Source organism: Prinia subflava, chromosome Z (genome assembly GCF_021018805.1).
Source record: "Prinia subflava isolate CZ2003 ecotype Zambia chromosome Z, Cam_Psub_1.2, whole genome shotgun sequence".
NCBI lineage: Eukaryota > Metazoa > Chordata > Aves > Passeriformes > Cisticolidae > Prinia > Prinia subflava.
The window spans coordinates 25,309,189-25,333,347 of record NC_086283.1 but is presented as its reverse complement, the minus strand read 5'-3'; the positions used below and the strand labels follow the sequence as shown (position 1 = coordinate 25,333,347).

Below are 24,159 nucleotides of genomic sequence, written 5' to 3'. Positions count from 1 at the left end.
GTTACTTTAAAGAATCTTTTCAAGGCACAGTCTTTGGCAGGTGAAATTAATGTGTATGAATGTTCTTTATTAAAAATAAATGCATCTCTTTGTAAATCTATCTTTTGCTTTAACAAAGCAAAGATGAACCATTCAGACATGTTTGGACAAGTAGTATCTCTCCTGGGAAGTGCTGTCCCAGTGAATTGGATTGAAAGAGAAGTGTGTTGGGACTTTGGTATTTGTTGTACCATATGGGGCACATTTACGTGTTCTTTGTCATCCTGGCATGCACGAGCTTGATTTGAGACATTTGTTGCTTGCTTCACTGAGAAACTGCATTTACCTTTGTTGCTGGTTTGCTGTTGGAGAGAAATGTCATCTTTACAGCTGGTGATGAGTTAAACACCACTGCTGATCATCAACAGCAGTTGAAGCAGTCTGTGTGTGAGCAGGTGACACACTGACAGCCATGTGAGGTGATGCTGAGCAGCTCTATGGCTTAAACAGTGAAACTGAGCAGATACCTCCCAGGGTGGGATCTGAGGGACCAGGTAGGGGGCCTGGGGTTCTCCCAGGTGAGCTTGGTTTCAGCATCTGTAGGTAATTTGGCAATCTATGAAGTTTAAAGTTTTATCACTTTCAGGTATCTCAGCAAATGAACTGAATGTTCCTGTTGTTCTGAAGGGTTTGGTCTAGAGCTTTAATTAATTATGAGGTGAAATTCTCTTTGGACTGGGTCCAGGCATGCTTACTTTTTGTAGAAGTAGTTGGGTTTAAATGTCATTTGAAACTTGCTTGGGGGACCTTGCACTTCATCTGTTTTCTCAGCAGTTCTCAGAGAAGAAACTGTGCATGGTCACCAGTGTTCCATATTTAAATGTCATAGGACAACAGTATTATATTCATGAATTGTACTGAAATTATGAAGTATCTTGTGATTGTATAAAATTATATTTGAATGAAAATATATGAAAACCATCAGCTCAACAAATTTCTTACCTATTCAGGGAATTTACAAAAAGTCCATGTATTGCCCTTCCTGGCAATAATATTTTTTGTTCATAGTGTATAAATGCTGCAGCACATTCATAGGAGAATTGTTCCAATAATCAGTTACTTAAATTGAAAACAGAAACATTTTTTAAATGAAGAATAAAGCAAAACACTATGCATTTCCATTTTTCAAATGAAGAATAGATTATAAACCCAGAAACTGTATAGGTGTTTAACTCTTATAGGGAACTGGTACTTAATTATCTTTACAGTCTGGGCCTTAGAAATGGTAATTTCTTTACTACTATAAACAGTTCACCCAAAACTGTGATTAACGGCTTAGGGAATGTGTAGTTAACTCATAAAAATATGTACATAAATTCTGCTGATTAATTGGACTGTAAAGCACATCCTTATTTATTATTACAAATGAAACTCTAATGTAGTTCATGCAAAGTCTTAAATGAGTGCCATTCTTTTTCATTAGGTAGCTCTTTAAAATCAATAATGTTTTCTTTAAGGGAAAGCTTTGGCTGTTACTAATTTAAATCTCATTAACTTTTGCCTTTTTTTTTCCTTAAGGTTCAATTGGAGCTCTATTTTTCATTTAGATTTGGAGCTGCAGGCTATATGTAATTCCATTTAAAAACCCAAGGTAGACAGGAATAATGTTGGGTTAACAGTTATTCAGAGAACCAAAAATTCAGAATATTTAAGCATGCAGCCTACACTTGCCATTTAGCAGTAAATGGTTTTCCCAGCACAAAGTTTGGAGATGCATGGGAGTTTGAGAAATCCTTTCCTAATTAATGCAGAGTTTGAAGAACCAGCTTGAAAGTCACTCTTCTTGCACTATATTCTTGTAACCCCAGCCCCCTTTGTCCATGCCTGTGTTTGCATGTCTGCTGTGGGTCTGGTGGAACACTGCTGTCATCCCTCACATCCTTCATGTTAGCCGTGCTCTCTGGAGTGCCAAGACTATTTTTAAATATATGCAAATAGAAGCAAAGAAGTGCAGGGTCCATGATTCCTGCTGAGTGGATTTGTCTCTTCTAGCAGGAGAAGCTGTTCAATAGCAATTGGGCCATTAGTGGTGCTTTTTGTTATCTAAAGTTCGCAGCTCCTTAATGAGGTTGTATTTGCGTATCTTTCTTACTGAAGACACACTAATCAGTCCCAGGGACGAGGAAAAAAAATCCAGCTCTCATGATTTTGATGGCATACTTCATAATATTTAGCATTAAACAATAACAACAACAAAAAGCATTGTAAAGGTTTATGCAGCTCTAGGCAGTGTGGCAATTGAAAGCTTAGTACAGTTTTTAAAAACAGTGGCTGGCTGGAAGGGTTCTGGCATCATGTTATTCACTGCTCATCAGAATTAACACATTACAAGCAGTGGTTATTTTCAATTATGTAAAAGCAGACGAGTCTTTGGAGAGATTAAAATGGGATTTGTAGTGGCTTAGGAGAATTCTTAAAACTGACAATTTGACACAGCATGATTTCAGATTATGTGAAATCTGGCATGAGGATATTTATATTTCTGTTTGCAAAGATTCTGTTCAAAGTCATCATGATGGAAATATTTACAATGAAGACATAATAATGTCTTTAATATGTAAATCATTCTAATTGCATTTCGTACACTGTCAACCTCCCAGTGAAATATCATTTATTTCACAAGTGACACATGAAAAAATATGATTGCATTTGTGATAGTCTTATTTTTAACAGAAATATGACAGACAGTCTTTATCTTTGAAGAAGTCCTCTTTATCAGCAGTTCTCTTAACACAGTTTGCATGATGCCTGCATCTCTATTTCTGATTCATATGCCTGCTTCTAACAGAGCCTCTCTCTGTTTTACTCTTCTCCCCCTCTCACAAAGAGGGTTTGCTGTAGGGACGTGCTCCCCAGAGTGTCGTCCTCCAGCGCTGCAGGATGCAGAGGTTGTGTGGGGTGCACTGATCTCCGTGGGAGCTGGATGCCATCCACACCTCTGAGGCTGGACCCTGTATCTTTTGAACACAAGAATGATTTGTTGCTATTAAGTTCTGCTTTAACCCTGATAAGAGCAGATTCAAACTGCTTGCTTTTCTTTTCTTTTCTTTTTTTTTTTTTGTGCCCCAGTAACACGTCTTAGTCTGTCAGACACCTCTCACTTCACTTCCCTGTCTGTACCCAAAATCCCTACCCTGAGGTCACATGCCTCCTGTGTGCTTTTTCCTCTCCAGTTGGGAACAATCGTTTTCCTCTTCCTTCAGATGTAGAGCTGGACAGATGACAGTTCTGTCATCTCAACTGAAAAATCTGTCATTGTGGGCTGAAAAAAATAATACAGTCTAAACAATAATAAAATTGGGTTGAACTAAATAGAGCATTTTTAATTGGGAATGTATCCACACACCACACTGTGTGTCATAATTAGTCCTCCCTCCCATCTCCAACTTCCCCACTATTTGGTGAATTCTACTTAGGTTTAGCAGGGGCAGTGAGGGAAGGATCAGGAACAGGCAGACAGGAGAGCCCCAGCCCTGACGTGAGAGGCAGGAGCCCTCAGGGAAGCAGGGGCAGCCTGCCTGCCCTGAGCAGGGATGAAAGTCCCCCAGGCACTGAGCATTTGGAGCCTCAAACTTACTGAGGTAGCTTCAGTCAGGCTTGGAAATGAGTCCTGTCTCTATGAAGAAGGTGGAGGGAAAAAGAAGGGATCCAGCTTTGCATTTCTGTCCTGTCTTCCCTAATCACTGTGAGTTTTTTTCTGTGTAAGAATTGAAGTGCTGATTTTCCATGTTTCAAAGCAGGGTTTCTTAAGTGGAAAACCTAGTGGTTTTCTTTGGGGTGATCTTTACAGTGGCCAATCTAGCTGTAGTCACCTCCATGCTTTGCTGTATTAATAATTTTAAAATATTAATAAAACAGTTGGCTTCAAGCTGTCATGGCAGTCAATTCCCAAGGCTGGGACAGGAAATGGTGGAATGTGGGTTAGGATGAGAAACTGGGAGTGAGTGAGCAAATGAGCCGTTTCCACATTGCTTTCTGAGTATTGGGTCACCAGTGGAGAGACATTAATTAAACATGTTGCTCTGGTTATGCAATTTTTCTGGTTTATCAGTAGCTCAGGTGGAGGTTTTTACAACAAGTTTTTACTGTTGCGCTGTGATGATTTAATAATGATGTGCTGTCTCACCTGGAGGATGTGTTGACATCCAAAGAAAGGCCGGAGGTGCTGAGAGCTCTCCAGTTCCCCTCCTGTATTCTCAGCTCCCACCTTTGCTCAGCCTCAGCCCTGGAGCTCAAACATCTCCATCCTCCCATTCCTTTTTGGTGGAACAGGCAGCAGCTGCATGTTTTGCAGCGAGTCAGGGCCATTGAGGATGACAGGAGGCCCATGAATAAAACACAGACTTGTTTGTTTTGTGCCGTTCTGAGCAAATGATGTATTAGTAATGAAGTATTTGCAGTTTGTTACTTCTGCTTACTAATAAATGAAATCTTTCTGTTGCCAATTTTGTTCCTGGCTTGTGAAGTTACAGGGAAGTGTGAGGAGAAGGCTGTAAGCTGGGCTGGTTTGGGGTCTGTCTGCTTCATGGTGGTTCTCATTTTAAAGATAGTCACTGCTTTGTGTCAGCTTGAAGCAGGGCCAGTTTTTGTGGGATTTCAGTTAGTGTTGCCTCTGCTCTGAATCTCCTGAGTAAAGACTTTGGAAAATTATTTGAAATAGGATGAAGGGCCTTAGGAATGGACCACATGTGGAGCTGCAGTACCAGTGACAACAAAATGGCCCCTCTACCCCAATAAGGGATGATCTTCACGACTGGGGCAAGGGAGGAGCAAGGTCTCAGGAATGAGAGCTTGGGAGGGGACTGAGAGGAGTCATGGTGACCAGTGCTGCTCAGAGTCACTGCTCATGACTCATCTGGAGTGGGTGGGTGTTACATTCCCCTGTGGGAATGGTTTCTCCTCCCTCAGGGACCCCTAGAGCTTGTACCATGTAGTTTGACCCTTCTTTACCTTTCTGACCCCATTGGCTGTGTCCCAATTTGCCCCTCCCTGGCAAGAGCTGAGAAAAGACCCTGTTCCTCTGTGTACACCCTCTTTCCCTCTGGAGACCACCTGAAATAAACATCTTGATTTGCAGCTGAGGGTCAGAGCCTCTTTTGGGTCCTTTTTCACATCTATGAAATATTCCTCCAAAGCCTAAGAAGGCCTGGGCTAGCTTGGAACTTCAGAGGGGTTAAGAAGGAAGATTTATTTTCACATGGAGGTTTAGGGAACTGGCAGGCCGTGGGGGGGGCAGTGACAGCAGTCCCCCCCAGGGCCTTTTATTTCAGAAAAGAGGGTGGATGTGGTCCCATCAACATGCCCCTTGTTCTCATTGAAGGTGAGGGGCTGCCGGTGGATGCAGTGCTGCAGGACGTTGCAACTGGCAGCTTTTAGAAAACGGATATGTAAATGTAAAGGTGTTCCTAAGCAAATGTGCAATACTGTGTTCCAGAGCACAGCATTGCATTGCCACTTTACCTGGGGAGACACATCTCTAGCACAGGTAGCTCTTGTAAGGGCTCATTTTTCAATCATCCTTCATTTTTCTTTCTTACATGCAATTATAATGGATTGCAATTAGAATAACCCTGTTTGTTTATTTTAAATAGAAACAAATCTTAAGAACAATGTTTACTGTTCAAAAATATCTCATTTTGGAAGCATTTCTTAATTCATCACTTAGGGAAATTTTAATCAAATAACACACTAACACTTCTATTCATGACTATCCTATAAAAGCAGATACTCTTGATATGTGAATGTTCTTTTTACTGAAATGGAATCCAGTGTGTTCTGCAGTCAGGAGAGTTTCCTATTTAAATTCTGCTGCATACGTGCAGATAATAAATTAAAATGAGAGGAGGAATTCCAACCTAGGTTAGAGTGTGGGTCACAACCTTTTCAAACAGAGGTCCTCCTGTCATGCAGGTGGAAATGGTAATTGGCTCACTGCAGCTGAAATTATCTGTGCCAGATAACAAGAAGAATGGTACAGCAATTCTAAAATGGCAAGTGTGTTTCCATATCCAAAAGTAAATGTGTAGAGTAAAAGCAAAGCAAATTACCAAAGCTGGTTATTTATTGTGAGTAAATTAGATGAACTTGACTTGTTCCCTTCTATTCATGTGCATGTCCTGATTGAAAATTAGGCATTCTTTTTTTTCTTCTTTTTTTTTTTTTTTTTTAACATTGCTGTATGTTCATCCACTACTTTACAGATGTCCAAGCCCCAAAATGTTCATTCTACCGAGTGTGTTTATGATGGGGAACCAGTTTTGCAAAACATTTGATAATCTTCTGATGGATTGATTGCATCTTTGTAAGCTACAAAATAAATGATTAATGAGTAGGGTAGTGCAGGTGTGCACCCAGATCTGGGTATCTGTGAGAAAGGCTCTCTTTATGTGTCTGTGGATTGTGAAGGGCTATGTTGGTGGTAGGATAAACCATAGGATTGAATGGGTTGGAAGAGAACTCTAGAGGTCTGGATTCTGGCTCTGCTCCAAGGCCAGGAGGATGGCACAGTTGGTTGGGAGACAGGCAGGAGCAGTGGTCAGGCACCAGTTGCCCATGGTAAATGGGGAATTTGGGTTACCAGAAATGTCCCTGCTGAGGTGTTCCAGTGAATGATTGCTTAAACCTTGCACGAACACCATGGAGATCATCCCCAGGAATAACTCAGTCCTGCTTTCCTTTGGTGTGGGCTCTCTTGATAGTCTCCCTGCTCTCCTTTCCCGTCGAGCACTCTGCCTCTGCCACACAGGAGGTGTGGTAGGAGCTCTTACAACAGACCTGTGTCACTCAAGGATTGACCTCTACACACAGTGGAAGAAACTGATTTAGCCCTATGTATTCAACAGGGAGCCCAACTTCCTAACCTAATCCAAACTCAAGAGGACTGTGCCCTCAGAGCAGATAATCCAATTCAAACTGTCCACATACTTGAAAAACAGATGCCAGATAAAATAATCTTGTGTGTGTACACCAGTTATTCTACCCCACAGGGGCTACCAAGTTAATAGAGGTTCATTCTCTTTAAATTCTTATTATTCACAATTCTTTCCTACTACTCCCTTCTGGGAATAACAAGCAGTGGATGGAGAGTTTTCTAATTGTGTGATTACTTGAGAGTGCAACTGCCTGATCTGGGACCTAGTTTTCATTTACTTTACCTTAAGTAACTTTATTCAAAGAAGCCAATGAAAAGAGACTCATCAATTATTGAGATGAATTCAGCTTTGTTCCCAAAGTTTGGATGGTGCTAAAGACATGAAAACAAAACTGTGTGAAATTTTATGTGGTTAATGTAGTTGGCTGGAGAATATTGAAACTGTCTTGGAGAGTGTCTTTAAAGAGCTCCTGTGTAGTCAACAGCACTTAAAATATTTAATGCACATACCTTCAGGTATAAAGTGTGTCTTTAGTGTGTTGCTCCTTACCCGAAATTGAGTTAGGATAAAACTTTTATTTATAAATGCAAAGAAATATCTTCAGTCTTTTTTACTTGTTATTGGTATCAGTCACTGTTCTCCCTTAGAAACTGATTCTTCTTTCTTTCTATCTCCTTTGTCTGAACATAGTTCTGTGCACTAAGGAAATATCAGATGCTGGGAAATCTCTCTTTGAGCTTTTCTGTCATTCATTAATTCCCTCAGGAATCCAAAGAGCTAACAAAAATGGCAACATCCACTGTGCAACATGCTAGAAAAACAGACTTTTTTCCCCATTTTGAAGCTTGGAAAAGGGAAGGTTTTTTGTTTACTGGGTTTTGTAGACAAGAAAATAAAATTCCTTCTTCAGATGGGTTTCAGATCTGGATGAACATTAATTTAAAGCCTTTGAGTTCATACTGGTGTTTGCACTGACTTTTTGGTTGTGTGAGATGTTAATTTATGGAATTAAAGTTTTAGGATTTAAACAGGAATGTTTTGTTATTTGTTCAGTCCAAGAAGCAGATGTAACATCCTGTATCTGATCTAGCCACTTCAATCTAGAGCAACATACTTTCCTTGCTTAAGATAAAGTTCCCAGGCTAGTTGGTGCTAATTTAATCATGTTATTTCATGGCTGACTTTGAAGAAATAGGTATTAATTTATAGATCCTCAAAGAAGAAAAGAGATTTAGTATTTTGGATGCCTGGTTCTTTGCAGATCACCTGCTTGGCTTTACTGCCTTGGAACAAAGAGGGAGGCTGGGCAGAGGCAGGAGATGCCCCATGGTGGGAGGGGAACTGGAGTAGGAAGGACGGGGGCCAGGCAGTGCTGGGAGTGCTGAGAAGGCAGGACAGGCTGGGACATATGCCTTGAACCCATGGCTGAGACTTCACAAAATACATGGAAGCATGAAGCCATGAAGTATGATTTCTTTATTTTACATGTCCTGGCTCTACTGCTGTTGATTTTCAAGGTGCCTTTTACATTGTTTTCTAACATGGCGACAGCTGCAGAGAATCAAGGCATTGCACTGAATATTTTAAGCCAAACCATTTTTATAAGTTCCAATTTCTGTACTGTTTACTTCAACACAGGCTCTTTAAAAACCTGCCAGATACTGAAGTGATTAGGAGATCAAGGTCACCAAATACTCATTTTTAGGGTGAATATGCTGCATTTTAAAGAGTTGTTTTAGTGCCCTCCCCCTCTCTTTCTCTGTGCTCAGCAGAGCGATCAGCTGAACGCAAAGAGCACAGCTTTGGAAGGGCACTTCAGGTTCCATCTGTCTCCGGGAACATCTGACTTGGAAGAGGTAGCAAAGAATATGATGAGAACAGAGATTTCCTTTCCCTCACAGAATGTGTCTCAGACCTCCCTGTCTCCAGCAAAATCTTAACCTGCCAGCTGCGATTTGCTCTTCTCTCCATCAGCAAGCGTTCCAGAAAACCCCTGTGATAAGGTGCCACCTGAAAAGCTGGCTCTGACAAGTGCTACAGGATGAAATGCCTCCGTCCAGTCACTTCTACTGACGTTGCTGCAGCATTTTCGTTCTTCAAGTATAATTTCTAAGCCCTGACCCCATTAATATGCCATTGCTCCTGGAAGCTGAGACTTTGTTCAGGGTTTTTTCTCTCCCTTGAGAATTTTGGTGATCTACCAGTATGCTCGCTCTTTTGCATTTTCAACACAAGGCTAAAATGCTCCTGGCTCCATAAGCATATGTAATTCAGGGCAGAGCAATCTGTGGTTATTTGAACCTCTGGCAATATATATTTACAGTGAGTTTGACCTCAAAGGAAATGATGAGTGTTCGGCTGGAATATTTGACATTTGAGTTGGGCTGTTTAGCTGTGGATCATAAGAAAAACTGGTCAAAAAAATGAAGCATACACAAGTCTTAAAAACCTTTTAGCCCATCCTACAGAAATTTGAAGCTTTGATCAAAATTAGTAAAAAAGTTAGGTAGTGTATAAGGTTGTCTAAATGCATTTTTCCTTATTTTCGGCCCAGATTTGGAGAAACGTTTGCAGGTTGCTAAATTTAATGAAGATTTTTTGCACTCATCATTCCTTGACTTAGAAATTTTAGAATATTTGCACTTTTATATGCCTTGAAAGCCCCAGACATTTTTAATTAAGTTAGAATAGTCTAATTCTTGCTGGAAAATATTCAGAAAATGAGATCAGAGTAGAAAAACTGCAAAGTCTATGAGTGATCCTGTTCTCACATGTTGTGTTTCTACGGCAAAAAAATCTTGGTTTATTCCTGAAACAAGGTTTCATAGAAAAGAATTAGTAAGAGTTGTTGACAGGATTGTAGGAGAAGCATGGCAAAATTCACCCATCTTGAACCACAATAAACTTGGTTTTGCTCAAGAGTTGTTGTCTTCTAAGTGATCTTATCTCCAACAGATATATTTTTTTATTATGTGTCCCTCAGGGGAAAACTATTAGAAGGTTTTCTAAAAAATGGGCTATAAATATGGACATAGAGTCAAAACCTAGAGTCTACTTGGTTCAAAGAAGGGTAAAACTCACAGAAAAGAGACATGACAGACACTTTACCTGAACTTCCCCCTCCTCCTCTCCCTACCTGCTCTTGAAAATGCACCTCTGCTGCTGGACAGGGCCACTCTCCCTTGTGGAGTATTGCCAGCATGGGCTTCTCCTTCTCCCCTGCAAAGCCAGGTAACTTGCTCTTCATGTCAGAGATACCAGCTCAGATGTCTCTCAGTAGAGTGAATTTTTATTAACAGTTATGAGAGTGTTCTTTCATCATTCAGTTTGGTCGGTCAGCTAAGATGAGAGCGCGCCACACACACAGATCTCACCATGCTTTGGGAGTAACATCCTTGATTTTGAATAGTGCACAAAGTGGTCAAGAAAGTGTTCTTTGCAGTGTGTTCTCTGTGCAGCAAGTGTGTCTCTGAGTACTGGAGTATTTAAAGAGCACTGGAAGGGTTGTGGTGGTTGCTGACAGTTTTTAGGCAGCTCAGGTCTCCAACACCTCATGGTGTGAGGAGCTGGGAAGGGCTCTGGGAGGAGACAGGGGACATACACTGGGCTCTGCTGATGTTCAGGCCTCACATGGCAGTGCCAGGCTGTGATGAGAAGCTGGCAGAGGTCTGCTGCTAATGCAGCAGCGTTAGCACAGTGCAGCCAAAAATCCAGAGATGTGAAACCAATTACATATGGCAAGGCTGATCCAACACCCTGACCCTTGAGACAATCATGTCCAGCCAAGGCTGCTAAGGGCTTTGCCAGGTATGCTCAAATGCAGGGCGTGTTCCCTTTTCTCCAGAATCAAGATCTGAAAATATCAAGTTGGCAAAAATGTAAAGGCTGTAACTGATTGCTCCCCTTTAAGGCTCTAAAAAATTTGCATCTCTCTTTGGACGTTCTTAATGGAGTGCATCTATCATTGCTACACATCTGCAAACCCTGAGCATGATGGATATCAGTTCCTGGACTCTGCTGTTCTACAGCTAACATATACATAAAAATATAACTCTTGTATTAGAGGAATGGTGGTTTTACTTCTGACTATGTACCTACAGTCACAAGCATTGCCTGCTTTGCGGAGCAATAAATTTAATACATTAGCTAGCGTATTATTTTTTTAATGATTTGTTTGGAGATGATTTCAATTTAAAATGAGATTTTCAGGTAACAAGGTAGGCAAACATGTTTAACAATGCCATGATATAAATTGCTGTAGGTGACAGATCCCTATAAAAATTATAACAGGCAGATGCGCAATGCAAAAAATTATTCATGTGACAGCAATCAGAAAGACAAATTACTTAGAGATGATGTACATGCTCCTCTATAATTGCTTATAAATTATTATGGTTTATGTTAAAATGCATCTAGACTCCCTAGACAACTAGATTTATTTAAAATAGGAGTAATGGAAAATTGCCAGGAAATGTTGAGGAAGAAGATGCAGTACATGCTTTGGGTGATTGCTAACATAAAAGTACAGTAACTTATTGTCAGCCAACTCAATCTATATTTTCCTTAATAGTTTTGTAGCCTTCATTTTAGATTCACTCTCTGCTCAGGTTGCAGTAGCCTGGGTAGGTAACTGGGATGGGCCCCTTTGGGCTGCACTGTGGTTCACTGCTGCTGTGCTTCCCAGTTCATGGGGGACACGATGGGACACTGTTCTGCACCCAGGCAGGAGAGAGCACTTCTGAGCACTTTCATGTTCTGTGCAATAGGGTTGAATTTAGTTAGCTGGGGTAGAAGTTATGCTAAGGGGATGGGGAAGATTGACAGATAGGTGGGCAAACCACTTCTCCTTAGGAACCTGGGATAAAAATGGGACAGTGTTTCCCACATTCGCTTAGTGTTCTAAATTTAAAAATAAACAAACAGACAAAATCTCAACTGTCTTGGAAGTGTGTAAAGTACATCCACAATAAACAGGATTTAATTTGAATGAGCTTTCAGTCAGGCACTTACCAAGTGATTATAGGGTAGCAGAGAAATGGTGTATATACATTTATTATATAAGTGCCTCTCTAATGCTATTATTTTTCTCACTAACCAGATTATATTACATATTGAGAGCCAGCCCAACAAAAATGACAGCAAACTTTGTTCTGGATAATGGAGTGCTGAACGCCACCTAAGCAGCTCCAGTCATTTGTAATGACAGCTTGGAGAATACTCCAAACGAATCTAACAATACTCACGCTCCAGTGACTGACAGCACAGCAAGAGGAAAAATTCCAGTTTCCATGTGAGTGCAGGGAGCCCTGACCTAGATTTTAGCCTCTACAGCTTCAGAAGAGGAAACATTCTTACCTGTATTTAACAAGAAAAAAAGAGCAAGGGGAAAAAATCATCTCCTGTTTGATTAGTCTTTCTTCAATAATTAAGATTTAGTCAAGGTGCTCTTTGAGACTTCTCCCCTCTGCAGCTGTCATCAACACTATAATGACTGGTTGCTCTGTTCCCTGTGTGCTCTTCTCTCTGTAATTATCCCCTCCTGGCCTGCTGCAGGGAGAGCTGTCACAGGGGAGCAGCTGGGGCAGACAGGGCCATGGGCAGCAGCCTGCCTGCACCTTCCCCATCCAACCCACTCCCTGTGTGGGTCAGCCTCCTGTGGGCTGCTCAAATTCTTTCATTCAGATACTGTTAATAGGGAAAAAAGTCTCTAGTGTAAATTTCCTTTCCTTTTCTTTCTTGCATGGGATGCAGGTGCTATGCTGGGCTCAGGTGACCATGCCCAGTGCCTCCATTGGAGCGCTGGCAATGGCCAACAGAGCACTGGCCCCACCACTGTGTTGTCCTCTGGGGGTAGCTGGAGGGCATTTTTAGCCACTCTGGTGACCTGAAATACCGTTCAAATGCCTCTCATCTATTCCACAGTGCTTCCTATGCTTCAACAGCTCAAATTCTGAAGTTGGAATAGTGGAGAAGTGCACATGAGAAGGGAAAAGAAATTTTCAAATTAAAGTGGAGGATGAGGCGTATTGAATGACACTGCGGGTTGCTTAGTGCTCATTTGAGCTGTGCTTTGACAAGTTGTTTGGTGTGGATATGGGAGAAATTTCATTGGAAACAGGGTATTTTGAGTTTCCAAATTTGGATTTCGTATTGGGTCAGTTCCTAATTGCAGAACTCCTATTAATTGTGACTCTGCTCTGTGAAATAAATGAAAACCTGGCACTGCTGTCCTTGATCCACAAACTTTCCATGTGTCTCATTGTTAGTTATTCTTTGGTGTGGTTTAACTCTGTTGAACTAGCACAGGTTTGAAAGCATTAGATGATGTGACAAGATTTGATTGACACAAGAATGGCAGAATTAATTAGATTGGCTGAAATAATTAGACCAGCTGAATTAGTTTGGATCTAAATTCCAGTTCTGGACTCCTGTATCCATTTCAACTTATGACCCTACTTAGACTTCTGTGACTTTGCTAAATCATGGGAGAGAGGGTACCTTTGAGAATACCTATGTGTCCTGGAGAACAAGAGATGAGCTATCTGGAGAGCTCAGCATTGCCTTGCACATCCTTTGCTGAAAGAAGGCACCTGTGAGTTCTACACTATTCTTTATTTGTAAATCACACCAGCCTAAAGAGCAGGACTTCAAAGAAGCACAGAGCTTTTCTGAGGAAGCTCTGTGTGGAGTACAATGATACATGCTCAATGTAGAAGTCCTTTCACCTATATGAAATAATTCATGGTGTCAGAACCAGGCATTTCATGTAAAAGTGGATTGGATGGGGTTGTAGGACCGGGAGAACCAGGTTCCTTCTCCAGCTCTGCTGCAGGTTGCCCGTGTCTGTGTAGCAGCAATACAGAAAGAGGTCAATGCGGTGTTTCTTGGGGTCCTGGCAAGAGCATGTTCAAGTTACAATGTGCAGCTTTGGTCATGGTGAAGGATGTTATAAACCTGGAGGAGATGCACTGAGAACAAATGCCTCAACACAGGATTTTCAAATAATGATTATCCAAACCTGTCCTGTTTGTGCACTGTTAGAGGAACGATGCAGAAGAAACAGTAAGGAAAAGGAACATCAGCAAATTGCTGCTGGCCTTTCAGTTGATGTCATTAAGAACAGCTGTTAAAAGCAATGAATTTTTATTTAAATCAGTAGGATGTTGTCAGCAAAATGAGAATGAAAATCAAAATTGAAGTTAACTGGAACAGTGTGTGTGTAAGTTTAGGTGATGTTTGGTTTGGGGGGCTTTCTTGGTGACAAAAGAAGTCAGCTGGCACAAACAGCTGCTGCTTTTACGCCTGCTTGTGGGGTGGGGGCAGGAACAGGAAATACCCTGGGAGTAAAGGTGTTTCATGATCTCCCATCACCTGTCAAAACTGTCATGAGTAATGTTTTGAGTAATGGGCTTCCTTTCCCTGCTGAGCTTATGTTATTTTTTTACACGTTTCTTTTGCAGCAAGATGTTACATGGAAGTTTATGTATCAGAAAAGTATTGAAGTGATCAGTGTCAACAAGTTCAACATGTGGCTCATGTGATCACAGTACACTTAAAGCTGATTTACTGTGACGGGAAAATGAAAACCTTCCATTTGTCGTGGTTACTTTTGAATGATTAAAGAGAAACCTTAAAATGTGGTAGACATAATTAAAAGGCTGCAAAAGTCACTAAAAGCAGGATCAAACATGATATCCCACGTACAGAAATTTTTCCTCACTACCTTTGTTTAGGAAGTAAATTAAAAAATCACTTGATGACAGAATGCAGTTGACAATGTGTGTGGAATAACAAGTGCATGAGGATATCCAGCATTTACAGTTTGAGGCTGGATACTGTAAATGCAGAAGAGGCAACTTGAGAGTTACCTGGTTGGATTTGAGGTGCTGCATTAAGGATAAAGATATTCCATTTACTTGTAGTAAATGTTCCATTTACTTTAATATGATTAATAAATTCTAAAAGCTACATATTTAATGAATTCTATTAACATTAGGTATTGTGTTTGCCTTTTGATGAACTGCCTTTGAAATATTTTTCTTTGGTTTTAGTCTTGGCTGATTTTTCAAGCTTATAATCTTTCCAGCAATGAAAAAGATTGAATTAAAAGGTCTCTGATATGTGATGTGTTGATATGTGTGCATATGTTAGAACTGTATTGTAAGATAATAGCAATAGGAGAAAAATTGTAGGGAGAAGTGATCTTTTATTAAACTGTCTGATATATGTTAATTTTAGAGTGAAGTATCAAGAAAACTGTTCCAAAAGTTTCTGCTGAACAGAACATCAAAAGAGGTCCTTTTTATTTGTATGACTCTTGTATTAAGTTTGATTGTGTAGGCAGCACGTTGTAATTGTATCCTGTTGTATATAATACAGACCTCTACAGTTTGAGTAGGCTGTAAGGGAAAAAACCCAACTATGTGGAACCGCCTTGAAAAGAAAATTTGAAATGTCACATCTGTTATTTGGGGATTTTTTTGCATAACATAACTAACAAAGTGGATGGAAGAGTTCTTAGGGATAAGGGATAAGATTTGCATCAGATGCCAATGTACATTTTCGTCCAACAAGGAATTTGAGAATTCAAAACTGGTTTACAGAGTTAAGGTGTAAAGCATTTGGTTTAATTAATAAAGAACTAGTGTTTTGGGGATGAAAATAATGATATTCTAAAGAAGTGGAATTCAGCAAGCTCAGTGTGCTCTATTTATTGCCTGCACATTCACAATTACATGTAATTTAAAAAGGTGTATGAAACCCCTTAGTTGCCAATAACTGCTTTATGTTTTTCATATTACCTTAAAAAAATTCAGCACATGCCAAAAGCCATTTCTTTTAATGTACTGTATTGCATTTCCCAAGCTGCCTTTCATATATTGAAAAATGTGTCTGTGTCTAATATTTCTTTATTATTGTTTTGCTTTCAGTTGATGGTTGCATTGACTGGTCAGTGGATCTCAAGACATACATGGCTTTGGCAGGTGAACCAGTCCGAGTGAAATGTGCCCTTTTCTACAGCTATATCAGAACTAATTATAGCATGGCCCAAAGCACAGGTCTTAGGCTTATATGGTACAAAAACAAAGGAGATTTAGAAGAACCCATTATATTTTCCGAAGTTAGGATGAGCAAGGATGAAGATTCCATATGGTTTCACTCGGTTGAGCTGCAAGACAGTGGTTTCTACACATGTGTTCTGAGGTGAGTATTTTGTTAAAGTCTAAATAAGAATGTGGGGATTATTGGTTAATAATGTATGGAGCATTAGATACTGGTTAAAAAAAATCATTTTAGCTATTAGAATTTAGATATTCATCTAGTTAATACATATTAATTCTTTTACTCTCATAATTATGTGTCACATAATGCTTTGTCTCAAAATTAGTTTCCCTAGTAATTATAGTTACCTCATCCAATAGTTATAATTAAAGTACTTTCACTTAATTACTTCTTTTTTTTTAAGTACAACATTTGCAAATTCTCAATTTCCTGTAAACCTTCAGAACCTGATACTTCTTAAATCATGAAGTATGTTGTTTAAGTACAGTTCTGTTTCAAATCTTCTGAGTTATTAGAGAGTTACAGTTTGAATTATTCTGATGGGATCAGGCCATGGGGAGTTACAGTTCTGTCTGGTTTTGAAGAAATGTTTATTTTAATATACAATTATGATTTACCAGTCATTTAAGCAGACCTTGTTTGGTAAGGCACCAAAATGCATTTCTCAGAAGTATCTTGGAACTGTTGGATAAGCCTTAAATTAAACATGTGCTGGAGCTCGTGATTTCCATCATGTAGACGTTGATGTCATCTCTATGCCTAAAATGAGATGATAAAAAAGAAGACTTTTAAAGAATGAATGAATAAATATCCCTTGAATGATCCAGTTTTGAATTAAAAGTAGTTTACAGATACTTCGTATGATTCGGTTTTAACCTATTCAGTTTCAGATAATAAGTTTGCTTAATCCTTGTCTGCTGTTCTGTACTGAAATTAGACACATTTCATGAATTAAATAACAAGTATTGCAGCAAATAACAGCACTCTTCGGAACCCTGAATTTGCTCTCTGTCCATCTCTGCTGGGTCTTGCTGCCTCAGCTGCCTCAGACCATTTTGATCCTGAGGGGTGCTACTGAAATCAAAGATTGTGCCCTGGATTGTGGTGGTTTGTACTGGGCACCAAGATCCAGTTTAACTAGTGGATACATCTGCCAAAGTCAGCAGTTGAATTGTGTTGTAGCCTTTGGAGTTATTCTTTTATCAGCCCTTCTGTCAGAGGATGGGTGTTACGTGAACTCCCTGATTTGAAAATGTTACGGGTAGATGGTGGTTTCAAGGGAGCTGTGCTTTTTTCATAATAAGTCATTGTTGTGATAATCAAGTTTAATACTCTGAAACATTTTAATGCAAATCCTTTGCAAAAATAAAGAATTGATCTTGGATCAAATTCTGGGACATACTTTTTTTCCGGGAAATTTCAAAACTCTGCTCATTTACATAACAAAGTAGTTTTGGTAACAAATGGGCAAGTTCTTGAATAATTCATGGCTTCTTCTCATTTTCAACTAAAAACTATATGACATGCTTATTGGAAGGCATTACACAGCAACTTGTCAGTTATGCAGTTTCCTTGCTTTGACTAGAACTTTCTTATATAATTACAGATATTTTTGCCTTTTTCAGATTTATGTCAGAGTGCAGAATAATATGTGTGGGGGTTACAGATAAAAGACTGTACTTCTTCCTTTAATGAATTAAATTTTTCTTCCAAAAGCATGGTAATGTATCCTTGCTATTATTGTTTATGAAACCATAGGAGGCTTAAAATAGCAGTGGATGGAGCAATAGTAATTGATTTTAATTTCCTTAAAATTGAGCTAGATGTAATGTTCTGAAATGTGACCACACTTCTGTGGGTGACTATCCACACCATTAACTGTGTAATTTCAGCTTTATTAATCCATTTTTTTGAGGGGGATAAGCAGATGTTTGCGTTTTAGTCATTAACCAGGATCACCAGGTTTATGAGAATTAAGAGGTCACAAATGAGAGCAGTAATTTTAGAATATGATTTTATTATCTAGCAGTATTAACAATCTCTGTTACAAATGCTATCTTTTGTAGACTGAATTAATGGAGACTGGTAGATAGAACTTGATGCAGTGGAAATGGAGAGGTGACTGTCTCCATGAGTGTGCAACACTGGGTTTAGGGTTCCATGCATAGCTGAGTCTTTTGGTTTGGTAGCTGAAAGAAAAAAAAAATGGGGAGGAAATTGCTTTTCATTCAAGATAAACTTAAAACTTTTTCTCAACAAAGAATTTTTCATTCAGGTTCTTTGAGAGAAAATCAGATGCAATTCAATTCTAAATTGATGCCTTTCTAGCCACTCACCAAGGATGTGTGAAGTTCTGGTATATCTCCCTGTGCTCTCCAAAGCATGAAATCCCACATTTGCATGTCCCAGTAGCCAGTTCCATCACTCCAAGTCTCTTGCCTTGGAACTGTTGTTACTTGTGCTTTTCTTTGCAAAAGGTGCAAGGGGGTGAAATGCTTAGGTGTGGTGCTAAGGCCAAGTGGGATGAGTGGTCCTGATCCCAGAAGTTCATGGTTTGAAAGGAAGGACACTGTCTTGACCTGGAAAGGCAATAATGAGAGCTTTGTTAATTTACTTTCCTCCAATTTGTTACTTTTTTCCCAGTCAACACAAGGTGACAGGTAAGAAAGCTGTATAGGGAAAATGTCAACTGTACTTTACAATGAATGTCTTATTTGTTGAAGTGTTTCTTCTTGATTCTTAAAAAAAGAGAAAACCTATTTTTCAAGAATCTGCATTTTTTAGTTTCTCACGTGTGCTCATAGGATCAAGGCATGACTATCAGTGAAGCAGTGTGAAGGAATTTTTCAGAAGCCACTTGAAAAGGGTGGGTATGAGCAGGTGAAGGATAGGCTGCTATGACAGTGATTTGAAGATGGGTAAAAATTAAATGTGTCAGTGAATTCTTTCTTGTACAGACTTGTCATTTCAATAATCATAATATCTGTTTTGTAAAAGAACCTGTAATACTGCATAAAATTAAGGAGTGTTAGATCAGCCATTATAAATGAGGTTGCTTCTCTGGACTGAAGAGATTTGATACCATAATTTAAATGTTGCCTCTCTTTTATTAACCAATTAAACATTATTCCATAGACCGGTGTGGGAGTGTGTATATAATAGAAGGAACTTATTGTTGCATTAAAACCTGCTTTTCCTTTCTCACAACATATTTTGGCACTGAGCTCACACTCAGATGCAAACTGAAGTGTGATATTTTTCTCCAGTGTTAAGCATATGAAAAGGTCCCAATTCTGCAAGGACTTTTAAAAGAGTGCAGAATTGAACAGTGTTAGTTAAGCCATGTGCATTCCATGGATTTTCTTTGTTCTTGGATGTCTTTTCTGTGTCAAATCAAGCAATATTGCTGCTACATCCAGAAGGCATCCTAGGTAACAGATAGCTGTGCATTTCATTGCAGTTCTGAGGTGCATGCTGCAACATTTGCATAGGTATGACTTTACTGCCCAGTGTGGAAATGCTGTATTCTGGAGGTCTCCTTCCAGTATGTATCCTGCATATGCCATTAATCTTCCAGCACCCAGCAATGCTACTTTCAGATAAAGCTGTTGGCACTTCTGTTACGGAGGTTTGATGTCCTGGGATTTCACATCTAGATTGCAGTTTCTTCACTGAAGGATTCAGAGATGAGCTTCGAAATGATGAAGCATCAAAACCAAACATGGAAATTACACTCAACCTAAATGCAATAGGGTGGCCCTAAAGTTCTGACTATGTAGGACAGTCTTCTTCCAGATTATGATCTGCTTTTGCTCTCTGAACAAATACATCTGTTTTTCTGTGTTAAAAGCTCATTTTTTAAAGACAGAACAAGAACTGGGCCAACTTAGATCATCTTCACCTGGTGAAAGAAAAGATGAGCTGGAGAAGAAATCTCAGCAAAATTTAGCCCAAATCTGCCCTCATCTAGGGACTGCACATTGAAACCTTCTTCTAACTAGGCTCAGCTCCAAAACAAACTGTAGTCAGAATTTAAAGAATAAAACCAGTAAGAGTAAAAACATAAGTACATATTTGCTGTTAATTAACTGTTAGTGAAATAGAATAACTTGATTCCCATAGCATTAATCAGGACAGTAGAAAATCTGGGCCTCAAGAGGGTGCAGGGAAGCAGGAGGTGAAAATTTGTGGTCACCAAATGGGCTAATGAAGCTAAGCCTTGATTTTTGTACAGGATATGTACAAATGCAGAATAAAAAGAGACTAAGGGCCTTGAATGCCTATGGGGGAATAAGCTTGCAGATCTCTAATACCAGCATTTGATGCCAGAGAACTGCTGACAAATCAAGTTAGGAAATCTGTGTATCCTTTTTCCTTTGCTGTATCCCTGTGTGCACAGTTCTTAATGGAGAGCAGTGTTGCTACGGACATGCACAGAGGAATTGAGCCTTGCTGAGCCATTGGTGGACTATTGAGATACCACTTTCTGAGCAGTAATAAGATAGAGCAATAGCAGCTTTTAAGGCTTCTGTCTTCTGAATGTCTGTGGAGCATACGGCCAGCAAATCAAAATCTGATTTAGATAGCCTGGAGTAAAATCTGCAGCACAACCTGTGTGCTCTCACTTCAGAGGATGTTAGGCAGGGCTTAGGGGCTTGTTGCAAGTGCCTACCTGGACTGCAGAATGCACCCATTAGCCCAGGAAAAGCTGCACCCCTTCTCTTAGTGCTGAAAGTCTGGCTTCTGAGCAGCATGATAAAAGAGGTGTTTTCAGATCCAAACAGAAATGTTGGACTAAGTCATAAGGTGAACGTATGTAGGGGTAGGGTCACTTTCTGTGCAGCCATCTCTTGTGGTTCTTACAATGTGTTTTAAGGCAGTTCTTCATTTTGTTGATGTCAGTACAGAATGTTTCAGGTGCTTTGGCTTTGCTCAGCATTCAACTGCTCATGACAAAGGTGATTTTGTATCTCAAAGTCTGCTGGATGCAGTGTTGTAATTCCAGTTTAGCCACAGAATATTGTCTTCCATATCTGTTACTGGCAAGTGCTTTATTTCCTCGTAGACTTACCCTGGAAAGACTTGAAGATGATCCTTTATTGTGGGCTAGTGTCTTTAATTATTGACTATCCAAGAGGAGCAAATCTAAGTAGCTGATGGATTACATATTGCATAGTTACCTCTCAGCGTTGCACACTGGTACATGATAAGCTTTTCCGTACAGTCTTATGTCTGTAGAAGCAGCAACGTTTCAGATTTGGAGGAAGTGGATTCAGCATGGCACAGGCTTTCCAGGCTCTATATGATACTAACATTAAATGCCACACATTAAAAGTGGGTGACATTTCCTGAAATAAAATTGACTGATTCTGTATAAATAAAATCCCTGTGAGATATAGTATTCAATACTTGAATTCAGTGCTACAGCGGATACATTGTAAAGTTGGTATGATTCATGATAAAATAAATTTTTTTGAGCTTTTATCACTGAGATATAATGTTTTGGCATTATCAAAATGCAGGGTAAAGTGGAATCAGAATGCTTCTACATTTGTATCTAAAATTGTTTCGAAACTGATGGCACTCCTGCAAATCGTTTTGATGACATTGTCTTTATTGAGAGAAATCCATTCTATCTATTCTTTGCCGAAAAACAAAGATTTGTTTCTCTTCCCTGGTGATATGTATATTTCTTCTCACTCACCCTCCTCCTCTAAAGCTTTAAAAGAGAAATTATTCATCCTCTGTCGCTCTGAAAAACAATGTTTACTGTTGATGAGAAGCTGCAAGAACAGTCAGGGCTTCAAGCAGAAATATCCATGTTGCTTTGTGATTGGAGGGCATCCAGTGGCTTCCCTGTTGCAGTGACATGGACAAGAATGAGAGCATTGTGTATGCTTCAGTTTTCCTAATAGTGAAGTCCCAGATTCAGATACTTTTAAAACAACTGAGCTTACTTTATAGCCTCTACAGGTTGTCATAACAAAGTTCCCTGTGCTGCAGTGCCACAGTAATGTTTCAGCTCACTGTCAGTACTTGCTCCTGAAGTACCTTCCCTGGTGGGCTTCAAACCTTGCCTAGAGCAGAGAAAGAATGCAGAGTGGAGGGACTGCTTCCTCATGCAGTCAGACTTTGCCTGCAGGAGAGCTGCTGCTGAGATGTTTCAGCCCTCCCTAGCCATCTCCTCTCCAACGTGTCAGGGAGTTTTCATTTCCCCTCTGTTCTCCAAGTAACAGTGACAGTGTACTCTCCCAGGTATCATTCCTGTTGGAATCCCCAGGAAGGCAGCTGTAACTGCAACACGTCTATAGAAAATGTTGTCTGTGTCCTGTGAGTGGACAGACAAATAGAAGGCTTCCTGAGGAAATCCATCATGCCCATAGTACAAGATGACAGAACCGTAGGGAGTTAAACTGATATTTGGTAAACGATACTGGAGGAAAAATTCTTCTTTTATGGCCACCCCTTTAAGGGAAGGCACAGGCAGGAGGACTCAGCTGCAGGACTCAAACAGTTCACATTGCAAGGACATTCATTTCATGATTCTTTCATTCCTTGTATACCCTGTGAGACAATAACTGATCCACTGGTTTTCCTGCTCAATTGCCCATGTACAAACAGAGCAGGACCTGCCTTTCAACATTGCATCTGCAAAATAGGACTTATGTGCAGAATGAAGGATGCGCTCTGCAGGTTTTATTCCCTCAGGCAATAAAATCATTGAGGTTCAGCAATGCAGACAAGTCTGATGGGTGTCTTGAATGCAACTTTTGTTTTGTGTGACAGGTGTCTAATAAAAGTAAAGCATAGAGGAAAAGGATACGCTAATCCAGATCCAGGTGTGTGTTTTGGAGGAAATAACGGAGAAAGCGTTCAGTCCTCTCAGAAACAGGGTATCACATTTGCAAAATTATTAGAAGGGGATTTCTTAGTACCATCCTGGGAGCAGTTATTCGTGTGCCTCAGATTTATGTTGTTTATAATGGGGCTTTTCAGTAAGACAATGTGATTTAACATTAATGTTCAAGTTCTAATAGAAAAGTATTAGGAAATAAATGAAAAGGGCTTAGTCATTTGCAGCAGCAAACTTTAAAGCAACTTGCTGCGTCGTAATTCTTAAGGACAAGGAAGGAATTTTCCCTCAGAGCAAACCCAGCCAATTACAGGATTTCTTTTGCTGGAACAGGGTGTCTGAAGCTGACAGAGACCACATAGTTCATGGACTTAGGTGGGATATACTGCAATATCTTGGTATTCTTTTGGCTTCTGCATTTCTTCTGTGTTCTGTATTGTATTTTTGTATATTCAATTCTAACATTTAATGACGAACATTAGTGAAAAGTTAAAAAAACCCCCAAACCCAAGGAACGCTGTTGGCCTGTGTGATTCAACTTAAATGTTGGGCAATTTTCTCTTTGTGTAGAGAAGACTTTGTGTAAAAAAGACTTCTGGGTAGTCTTTGTTGGAACGGCTGACTGGTGATTTGCTTTTCAGTTGCACTTGTCACAATGCAGAGGTCATTGGGGCCAGTGCATGTGTGAAGGCAACCAGAAAAAAAATAGCTCCTCCTGACCCACACCATGTATGAATCAGCTGGCTGTCACTTGTTCTCCTTTTTTCTTAGGACACACTTAAGAAACATAATACTAGAGATTACCCAGGAATTTTCAAATCATAGCCACAAATTTTCAAATCATGGCCTTACTGTTACTGGCTGGATTGCTGACTAGTAGGCACATCGTGACATTTTAATGTCAAATTTCCCTCTTAAGATGATGTCCAAATTAAATTTAAACTTGGAGCTAAGCTTTGGTGAGAGAGACCCAGCTGTGTGAGATGTCTACTCAACTGCCATATCCAAACATCTTTTCTTCTTTGTCTCAGGATCAAGGAGTACAAAAATTCTCTAAAGATGGCTAAACTCATGTGAGGAGTACAGATCTTGCATTTCAGTGCCTCTGGTGAGAACTAGATTGTTGACAGGTGACTTGAGGAGACATTCCTGGGTATCTATTTTTCAAGCTGTCATTTGTGTGAGACTTTTAAAATCACCTTTCAGGGACTTTCCTCAGAAGTTTTTTCTTTTAAATAGAGAGGGTATAGCCTTTCTTCACTGTAAAACATGGCCCTCTGAGACAACCAGTATGTTTTAGTCAAGGTCAAATTTTCTTGTTTCTAGTGAGTC

The 24,159-nt window shown here is 39.8% G+C and overlaps 1 protein-coding gene across 2 annotated transcripts in view; it reads left to right on the top strand.

The window, feature by feature from the left end:
- IL1RAPL2 (interleukin 1 receptor accessory protein like 2) overlaps positions 1-24,159 on the top strand; it is a 385,745-nt gene that overhangs the window by 176,942 nt on the left and 184,644 nt on the right. For both annotated transcript variants that reach the window (XM_063423231.1, XM_063423232.1), the window contains one exon: positions 15,842-16,115. In XM_063423231.1, the coding sequence (XP_063279301.1) occupies positions 15,842-16,115 (274 nt within the window). The remainder of the gene's footprint in view (positions 1-15,841; positions 16,116-24,159) is intronic.